This window comes from Prinia subflava, chromosome 6, assembly GCF_021018805.1.
Source record: "Prinia subflava isolate CZ2003 ecotype Zambia chromosome 6, Cam_Psub_1.2, whole genome shotgun sequence".
Classification (NCBI taxonomy): domain Eukaryota; kingdom Metazoa; phylum Chordata; class Aves; order Passeriformes; family Cisticolidae; genus Prinia; species Prinia subflava.
Genome location: NC_086252.1, coordinates 6,109,573 through 6,119,932, shown reverse-complemented (window position 1 = coordinate 6,119,932; position 10,360 = coordinate 6,109,573). Strand labels below are relative to the sequence as shown.

The window sequence follows — 10,360 nt, the reverse complement described above, 5'->3', positions numbered from 1 at the left end:
TGTCAAGCAATTATTAAAAGGACACGTCACATTCTAAAAAGCATTTTAGACCAACAAAAGGGGGAAACGACCCACGCAATGCCTCAGATGAGGTTTAGTAAAGCTTTATATGTTTTTAATTTTTAAATAACTCATTTACAGAACCTAATCCACCAATTTTTAGGCATTTTTCAAACACACAGGCAAAACTGATAGAAAATCCTCCAGTTTTAATTAGAAACCTTGAGACAAAACAAATTGAAGTTCTGTTTCGTTTAATAACCTACGGCAAAAGGTTTGCTTGTGTTTCCACAGGCACGAGACCTAAGTAGATTCCAGCGAAAAACATGAAGCCATATCAAGCACAAGACCACACTGACAATTCCCGGAGCAAGGAAACGAGCACGCAGACGTGAGCCACACAGGAAGACTACAGTTCATGCACAACGTCCCTTGCCCAACCTGCAAAAACTGCAAACCTTAATTTTCACGTCAATGTTAATACTGTAAAAATCGTTAGTATCATAGAGCTCTTTTAGCAAAAGCATAGTGTCCATTGTGTCAAAAAAAATCCCAAGATATCCAAATGTGCAAAATTGAGTGTCAACAGGACAATTTAGTACCTTATAATTAGCCAGTCCCTAAACAAATTTGGGAAAACACAAAAACTGAATGTACTGAAAGATTTACTTGAAAATTAAAATACATAAAAAAGCCTTTTGCCAAGAGTAACTAAACAAAAACTTAAGAGTCAGATCAAACGATAGATTGGTGCCTGTTAGTTTTACTTGCTTGCTACAGTGCAGGTATGCCTGTAAATCAACAAAAACAAATGTTTAGGTTACTTTGGCCAAGTCAGCAAGCTCAGACACCATATGTTTGACTAATTCAATCCCAGACAAACCCTTTGCAACCTGTTTGGTGAGTATGCCAGTGCCAGCCAAAGCCAATACCTAACCGTAACAATTATTAGCATACAGTTGCCAACGAGACAAATCCCGTAACCAATTGGTATCATTGAGCCACTAATATTCTTAAAGCACCCTTTAAACTTCAAGAAGTAGAAATTCTTGGTTCTTTGACCATGGAATTTTGTGCTGAAAGTACCAAAGAGACCTCAAATTAAATGTTACTCCCCATCCTCCTATGTACAAAAACTCAAGTGTTTAGTGCAATTGTACCAACCCTGTGCCCCCTAAGGGTAAAACTATTGATCTTGACAATTCCTGCAGCAATTGCCAAAAAGATATTAGCTCATTTGTGAAGCTAGAGCCTGGCAGGACATTCTCTCAAAATTTAAAAGTAGCCCCTGTAATATCAAATAGCTTAGTGTAATAACACCTAATGTTAAACAAGCCATCAAGAAAAAAAAGAAAAGAAAAAGGTCAGCCCATCATTATGAAGAAAACTGTAATAGCAATTTTAAGCCCTAAACCCCTGCAAAACAAATTACATCAAGTTTATTTTTACCTCAACCTGCCTCAGCTGCAGCATTACAACAACTAAACCAATTAGAATGTCAGCTGAGCAAAGAAATCAATGCTACATCCATTATAATTAGTAATATCATGACAGATGTTGCTGCCGTTAAACATGCAACCTTACAGAACAGACCAGCCTTGATTTTTTATTACTAGCATATAGATATAGTTGAACAAAATTTGAAAAATTGTGTTGTATGAATTTGTCTGACCATTCAGAGTCCATCCTGAAACAGCTTCAAAAAACCTAAAATATTTAGCAAATCAAATTAAAACAGATGGTAGATCATAGTTAGACAATTTTTTAAATGATAGACATTTGCACCTTAGCTAAAAAACCTTTGCAAAATAGGTTTACATGTATTAATTGTTATAGTAGCAATATTAGTGATAATACCATGTGCACTGTGTGCAGCAAATAATAAATAAGACCATCAAAAAAGTTTTTACCGTTCAAGAAAGAAGGAGAGGATTCTCAAAGCTTGACTGATAGCTCACATAGTCTTGTACATCTGTATACAAACTCTGAGATAAGGTGTGCTGCGTACAAAGGCCATGGAATAGGGAAGACGTTGAGAGAGAAATTGAACTGGAAACAAGTTTCAAATGAGTGCCTTGAAAACAGACCAGATATTCTGGAGAATGAGAATAGTGAAAGATGCATTGTAGCAAGACAACATGGAGTAAAATAGGTGATTGGTGTAAGAAGTATTAGCAGCATTGTGTGGCAAAAGTTAATAGGCTGAAGAGTATTTATAAGGTATTGTAACAAAGAAATAGTCTGGATTCTGATAAAATGCTGTTGAGTTTTACATCTTTTGGGTCTCAATTATCTACAAGAAAGATAATGGAATAAAATCTTTAAAAACACCTCTCCGTTGCCGCATCTCGGTAGAGCTGAGTTTTTCCAACAGGAAATGTACAATCTGTAGGCAAAGGAACATTACCTTAGGCAGTGGTTTCTTCTTAGCACAGTGGATCCCCCCAACAAAGACCATGTTGGGCATCACTGGCCTGACGTACTCGAACACAAAGTCAAACCTCAGGATCCAAACGGCAGCGGAGCTCACAAGGTCCGTGAGGGACACATCCCTCTGAAGAACTTCTGAGGAAAGCTTCAGTGCTTCTCCATAGTAATTGTTGCAGTACTGGAGCTCCAGGAGGGAAATCAGGACATTTTCCACCCGCTGGAAAAAGGTCATGTTGTCCGAGTTGAAGCTGAAGAGTCTCGGGATGTAGGATGGAGGGCTCGGGCTCTGTGGGGCTGCAAAGTGCAGGTCGCAACCAAATCCCCTCATGAAGAACACAAAGGGAAGGGAGAGATGGTGAGCAAGGATGGTCCCACACATGAAAATTGGATCCGTCAGGATGGCATCAAAACCACTTTGGTTGAGGAACCTCAGGGTCTCCTGGCTGCGGAACAGGTCCTTGCACTGCCCAAAGAAGATGTTGAAAGTGTCCACTGAAGATTTGTACATTGCCAGGACATTGAGAGGGAAAGGCTTCTCTGTCAGGTGCACAGCAAGGCATTCCTTGAAGGCGTTATCCAGCTCTTCCAGGGTCTGACTCACTGGGTATGTGACCACTGTGTAGGCCTGTGTTGTCTCCATGTGCCAGCTCACCTCGGGAACCAGCACCACCACCTCGTGTCCTCTCTCGCTCAGCTTCTCCACCACTTCCTGCATGCTCAGCCAGTGGCTTCCCAACATGGGCACCACCAGGAGCTTCCCTCCATCCGAGAGGACGGGTAGGAGGAGGAGGATGGAAATCCAGGCACAGCAAAGCCTCAAAGCCATGTTGTTGTGGCCAGAGTAGGGGCTGTAGAAGAGATTTCTCCTGCAGGTGGTGGCCTGAAGATGCTTTGGAAAGCAACTGATGAGTGGATAGGTTGCACTCTGCTCTGTTATAATACTGTTGTAGTTAATGATTCACTGCTTTGGACTGTGGGTGGCTCATATTGCTTTTTCCTTATTTGGTTTTTCTTATCTTTTCATTATTTGGAAATCCAAGATTTGGTGACCCTTTCAATGCTGAATCACTGCAGTTCCTCGGTGTTCAATGAGCTCCTCAAGCTGCTACTCAGATCCCTCAGGACTCCTCATCTTTGTTGTGTCTTGTGTTACACCTTGGCCAGGACCCAGGGAGGCAGCCTTGGTGTAAACAACTCCCAAGCCCACAGTAACAAATGAAAACAGCCTCTCCATATTGGAGACACGGATCTTCAGGTGATTCATCCAGAGATGGATCAGGAGACACTCAGGATAAGGCTCAAGGCTCTTCTGAGTTGGCAGGAATCTCCTCAGGGCCAGGGACACCACAAAGAGGTGCTGAGAGAGGTGCTGACCTCTCTCTGTCTAGCCCAAGTTCTCACTTTACAGAGTTGTTTCCCAGCCTGGGAGGTGGCCCTCAGGCAGCTGAATACTCCTGCCCACCAGGAATAAGACCAGCACTAAATGTGTTTTAGCAACCACTGCAGCCTCAGGTTTTACACCTGACTCAACCAAGGAGCACGTTCAGCACAGATGTGATTTCCCCAGCCTCACAGCACCGTGTTCTTCACTGAGAAGATTCTATAGCCCTGTGGCGGGCAGCAACCCCATAGGCATGGTAAGGTGAGGGCAAAATGACCATAACCAGACCTCTATCATTCCTCAACTATCTTTTCCTTCAAAATCCAATATGGGTGCAATTAACAACACAGAGGAGAGGGCAAGACCAAGTTGACCTCTATACTCATCACCGAGATAGACCTAGATGGGGGTAAAAAGCCATACTGGAACTCTGTGATTCACTTTTGTCTGCTCCAACCAATTCATAAGTAAGTGTGCCTAAGGAAAACCTAAGGGTTTTTTTCTGTTCCCACTGTCCTTGCCCACATCAACAGATGCTAGTATTCCAAAATTTCAACTTTGAGAAGTAGGAGTAAATTATCAGAATCGAAAATAAGAGTTAATTGTTTGAGCCAAATAACTTATAGAAAAGGAAAAGGGGGCTTGGTTATAGATGGGTAATGAGATGGTTGGCTCTCACAATTAAGTGATAAATATTATGTGTATGTTAGAAGAGGTTTTGTAGATGTATAATAATGTTTCTGTAACACGTCCTCCCATAGTCCTCTTTGCCCTGTCCCTTGTATTACTGTCATGGGATGGCCTTGGTATTGGGCACATTTGAGGAGGGCCAGCTTGTTAGTATGGCAACACCTGACCTCCAATCAAGATGTAAGGAATCTCCACCAATGGATGGCAAAGAAGGGGTTGGCTGACAAGACTTTGGGAGGGCTAGGAGTAGAAAAGGCAAACCATCCATGTTGTAGATGAGCACATGGTTGCTAGTCATAGAGACTCCCAGCACTGCTCTTTCTCCTTATTCAGTCTTTTGTTATATTTTGTTAAGGTTTAATAAACCTCTGAAATTTTAAAAGTGAGCATCGTTTCTCACGGGAGCAATATCATAGGAAAGAGATTTGTGTCCTGCTTTGTGCCTGGAAAGAAATGTCCAGTGTTATCATTATGGAGATGACATGGTGACTATCAAAATAGATTTTGATTTCTAGATTAGCTTTAAAAACCCTGCACAACAATTCAGGTAATAGCAGATGTCGAGTAGGTACAAAAACTTACCTGAGTTCTGCATTCAAGTGTCTTTCACCAAATCCACAACTGTAAGATTATTTCTTGCCATTTCAATGTGACATTTATATTTCACCCTCACAAACAGGAGTAACTTAACACAGACAGCCAGTTTGGAAATAATTTGTCCTGAAAACAAAACTAAAGTGAATAAACAGATGCTGATGAGCCTGGCGTTAAAAACAAAAGATGACTCTTGGGCTTTCGATCCAAGGAAAGAAATGTATGTCAGATGCCATTAAAATGAAATCAAAACTGGATCTGGTTCTTGTTTAATACACCTTCACCAAGGACAGTAATTTCCATCTGATAGATTGTTGGCATACAATCCCCCTGGGCCCCCAACACACAGACCCAGTAGTGTCCAAAGATGTGAAGACTGAGTTAAAACCTTCCGAGAAATTAAGATACATAAATCCACCCAGAAATGAGGCAGAAATACAAGTTAAGTTTTAAATAAGTAGAGGATTTTTAGGTGTCGTAAATGGAATAAATGTAGTGGGTTAATTCGTGTTTTTTAGGATAATAACATAATAAAAATCATGGTTTGGTAAAATGTAAAATAAATTGTAACCTAAATTCCAGCCAGCCATGGAATTAGAATTCCTAGGCTGGCACCACCCAGTAACTACTATTCGGGGGACACAATAAGGTGCCAGGAACTGGAGATGAGGAGATTGGCATCTGAAAGAAGGACACATTAAGGTAAGAAATCAGTTCTCCTCCCGTGGGCAGCAGAGCCATCAGAGCACCATCATCGCCTGGATCTCTGGAGAAGAACGCCTTTCCATTCACAAACCTCAGCTTCCATTCACCCACGGGAAGCCCGAAATTGGCACCTCACACTACCAGAGGAAAATCTTTTCAACAGACCACTATGAATTCGAATAACCAGTCCCGAGAACAAAGAGACTGTGGGGAAATCTTGTGCCGGGGCAAAATAAAGTGTATAAAACCTGAGCCCCAAACGAGGCAAATTTGTGAACTTGGGAGGGCTGGCAGTGTGCCAGATACTGCGTCCCAGTTCACCCGGGTCATTGTCAACGTAACTCCACTGGGGGGTTTTACTAAAATTCTGTAATTTGATCTTTTAATAAACCAAATTATATTTTTAATTGGACTTTTGGATTGGTATTTGTAACAGTAAACAAAAAAGAGCCTGTATGAGTTAGTAATAGAAGCCTTAAAGCCTAGTTTGAAGTTTGAAGCCTTTTGCAAAGATAGTTAAGTCCTAGACATAACAAAAACAAACACTGTAACCTTGCTAAGCATTCCTAGATGGAACAGATAGAGCTATATGCGTAAAATTTGTGTAAGAATTTACAAATGCTGTTGCATATCAGTTTTAGCTTAGAATAGGTCCAGCACTATTGTAGAAAATTCATGTTTAAGCCTGATTGCCTAAAAATAGAATAAAAATGCACTGCTTTGAGAGTGCTAGGATGCTCATGCCTAGGGGACACAGTATATGGGTTGACACTGCTGCTGCCTCTACTGCTGCTGATAAAATGCTACTGCTTCTGCTTGGGACATGGGGACTTCACTGGTACAAACTGTAACAACCTCCGCCTTCACAAGGCTGATTTAGCCATGCAGAGAAGGACTTTGCTTTTACAACTACCCAGCTTCTAGTACTCAGAGAAGATGCCCAAACCTCAATAGACATCGTGTTTTTGTTTGGTTTGTTAAAAACCCTCTTTAATTCATTTGAGTGTCTATCAAGATTATTTGATTTCAGCCTGTGGAAAACAACTACCCAAACCTGGCTGAATTAAATCATGACCAGAAATGAAAAAAAAAAATCAGTAGCGATAAACTTCCTGAAACAGCATAATGACTTTTCCAACAGGAAATGTACAATCTGTAGGCAAAGGAACATTACCTTAGGCAGTGGTTTCTTCTTAGCACAGTGGATCCCCCCAACAAAGACCATGTTGGGCATCACTGGCCTGACGTACTCAAACACAAAGTCAAACCTCAGGATCCAAACGGCAGCGGAGCTCACAAGGTCCGTGAGGGACACATCCCTCTGAAGAACTTCTGAGGAAAGCTTCAGTGCTTCTCCATAGTAATTGTTGCAGTACTGGAGCTCCAGGAGGGAAATCAGGACATTTTCCACCCGCTGGAAAAAGGTCATGTTGTCCGAGTTGAAGCTGAAGAGTCTCGAGATGTAGGATGGAGGGCTCGGGCTCTGTGGGGCTGCAAAGTGCAGGTCGCAACCAAATCCCCTCATGAAGAACACAGAAGGGAGGGAGAGATGGTGAGCAAGGATGGTCCCACACATGAAAATTGGATCCGTCAGGATGGCATCAAAACCACTTTGGTTGAGGAACCTCAGGGTCTCCTGGCTGCGGAACAGGTCCTTGCACTGCCCAAAGAAGATGTTGAAAGCCTGTACATAGGCCTTGTACATTGCCAGGACATTGAGAGGGAAGGGCTTCTCTGTCAGGTGCGCAGCAAAGTATTCCTTGAAGGAGTTATCCAGCTCTTCCAGGGTCTGACTCACTGGGTATGTGACCACCTTGTAGGCCTGTGTTGTCTCCATGTGCCAGCTCACCTCGGGAACCAGCACCACCACCTTGTGTCCTCTCTCGCTCAGCTTCTCCACCACTTCCTGCATGCTCAGCCAGTGGCTTCCCATCATGGGCACCACCAGGAGCTTCCCTCCATCCGAGAGGACGGGTAGGAGGAGGAGGATGGAAATCCAGGCACAGCAAAGCCTCAAAGCCATGTTGCTGTGGCCAGAGTAGAGGCTGTATAAGAGATTTCTCCTGCAGGTTGTGGCCTGAAGATGCTTTGGAAAGCAACTGATGAGTGGATAGGTTGCACTCTGCTCTGTTATAATACTGTTGTAGTTAATGAATCACTGCTTTGGACTGTGGTTGGTTTATTTTGCCTTTTCCCTCCTTACTTGGAAAGCCAAGATTTGGTGACCCTTTCAATGCTGAGTCACTGCAGTTCCTCGGTGTTCAGTGAGCTCCTCAAGCTGCTACTCAGATCCCTCAGGACTCCTCATCTTTGTTGTATCTTGTGTTACACCTTGGCCAGGACCCAGGGAGGCAGCCTTGGTGTAAACAACTCCCAAGCACACAGTAACAAATGAAAACAGCCTCTCCATGTTGGAGACAGAGATCTTCAGGTGATTCCTCTAGAGATGGATCAGGAGACACTCAGGATAAGGCTCAAGGCTCTTCTGAGTTGGCAGGAATCTCCTCAGGGCCAGGGACACCACAAAGAGGTGCTGAGAGAGGTGCTGACCTCTCTCTGTCTAGCCCAAGTTCTCACTTTACAGAGTTGTTTCCCAGCCTGGAAGCTGGCCCTCAGGCAGCTGAATACTCCTGCCCACCAGGAATAAGACCAGCACTAAATGTGTTTCAGCAGCCACTGCAGCCTCAGGTTTTACACCTGACTCAACCAAGGAGCACGTTCAGCACAGATGTGATTTCCCCAGCCTCACAGCACTGCCATTGATGCCAAAACTAAAAAAACAGCACCCCAGGATATTCAGAGCCATGCAGCCTCCATCCCTCAGGCACACAACTTCTCTCATATCCCTTCATACCACAGTCAATGCATCAAAGTGAACTGCATGTTGGTTCCTCAGATGAGTCAGATATATTTTTCTTGTTTTTCCTTACCAATGTCTTTAATTATTTCTGCTGGGAGGGTGGCAGAGAGTAGTTTTATGTCAGGATGTCTTCTCAGAAAACAAAATTTTTGAGCGTCAGAGTAGGAGAGAGAAGCTCTAAGGTAAAAGAGACTGAAACACTCTCTGAAGCTTCTGTTATAAAGTGTGAAGAAAAAACATCACAGTAACACCTACTCAAGATGTTCAGATTTTCATAAAGCACTCTTGAAACTGGGCAGTGGGAAGCTGACCAGTTTAGCAAACAGCATTTTCTCACAAAAACCCCATTAATTTGTGTATTTTGGGACAGCACCCCAGCTGTTTTCAGAAATGGGATAAGGAGAGGGCTGGCAGGGAAATGTCCTGCCCTCCTCTCCTGACTGCTGCAGGATGAATTTTCCATCCAAACCTTCAGCGTGAGGAGTGGGTGCAAAGGCAATCCCGGGATGGGTGAAGTTAATCAGTACCTCAGTCAGTGTTTGTGAACTTGCCAAAGGCTGCCTTGGTTGGCGTGGTTATCCCAGGTTATCCCAGCCAGGAATTCTGGAATTTGCTGGGTTTTCAGCAGGGCCAGGTTCAAAGTCGCTCTTTGTTCACACATGAACAAAGGGTCAGTGGCAAGGCTGGACTTGGAGAAAAGTCACAAATTTGGGGGCAGCCATGTGCATCGCTGGGGAAGGGGTGAAAAAATCTCCTGAGCTGAGGGAACTGGGGGTGTTTATGGGGAAAAGGAGGCTCAGGCGGGACCTTGTCGCTCTCTACAACGCCCTTACTGGAGATAGGGTGGGATGGGGGTGTCTTGCTGTGTCCCTAGGGAAAGGAGGAGAGGAAATGGCCTCAAGCTGCACCAGGGGAGAGTCAGACTGTGTATCAGAAGAAAAAATAAATTCACTGGAAGAATGGTTAAGCTTTGGAATAATTTGCCCAGGGAGGTGGTGGAATTGCCATCTCTGGCAGTGTCGAAGAGCCTGGATGTGGCACTTGGGGATTGGTTTAGGGGTGATGATGGCAGTGGTGGCATGAAGCTGGGACTGGGTGATCCTATAGGTCTTTTCCAAGTCTGATGATTCTGTCATTGCAGGCTGGTCTATTCCAGGCTCATTAGGGAATTATTAGGATAACTCCAACACTCTGGCCAAGGCTAGTATAAATCCATGACTGGAGATCTGTCTTGGATTGAAAAATGTAACCAAAAATGTGCATTCTCTTTTCATCTGTTGAAACCGGTTGGAAGATATTGTTGTTTATCTCTTGTAACTCTTGGGGGGAAGTGCGTGGATGCCTTCTGTGAATGGGACACCTGATAACACCAGATAAGGCAGGGCCTTCTTATCTCTTCCTCCACCCATCCTCCTCCGAGGGACATCCCCTGTGAATGGGCCATTGAAGGCCTCTCACATCACTGATAACATCACCTCATCCCATTGGGAGATGCTCCACCCAGTGGGAGGAGCCAAAGCCTTTCCACCGGGATAAAACCTGCAATTCCAAACACCAAGGGAGCCTGTTCCCACTGGAGTCTCACAGGATGAACGGACCCTTTCTTGAGGATCATCTCTACTTCAGCAGAGCCACAACTCTCACTGCAGGAGGACTTATTTTGGACTGTTTCCAACACCCTGACCAACAGGGTGTCAGGT

General features: G+C 43.8%; 2 protein-coding genes across 2 annotated transcripts; both read right to left on the bottom strand.

Moving 5' to 3' along the window:
* Nucleotides 1-2,269: 2,269 nt before the first annotated feature.
* Nucleotides 2,270-3,310, bottom strand: LOC134551875 (UDP-glucuronosyltransferase 1A9-like). The gene is made up of 2 exons (XM_063399858.1): nucleotides 2,408-3,310; nucleotides 2,270-2,293 (listed from the first exon to the last, which is right to left on the bottom strand). Exons 1-2 carry the CDS (start codon nucleotides 3,254-3,256, stop codon nucleotides 2,270-2,272), a joined length of 873 nt encoding a protein of 290 aa, XP_063255928.1. The 5' UTR covers nucleotides 3,257-3,310.
* Nucleotides 3,311-6,863: 3,553 nt separating this feature from the next.
* On the bottom strand, nucleotides 6,864-7,823 carry LOC134551874 (UDP-glucuronosyltransferase 1A3-like). Its single transcript, XM_063399856.1, has one exon. The coding sequence runs from the start codon at nucleotides 7,821-7,823 to the stop codon at nucleotides 6,864-6,866; it is 960 nt and encodes a 319-aa protein (XP_063255926.1).
* Nucleotides 7,824-10,360: the final 2,537 nt, after the last annotated feature.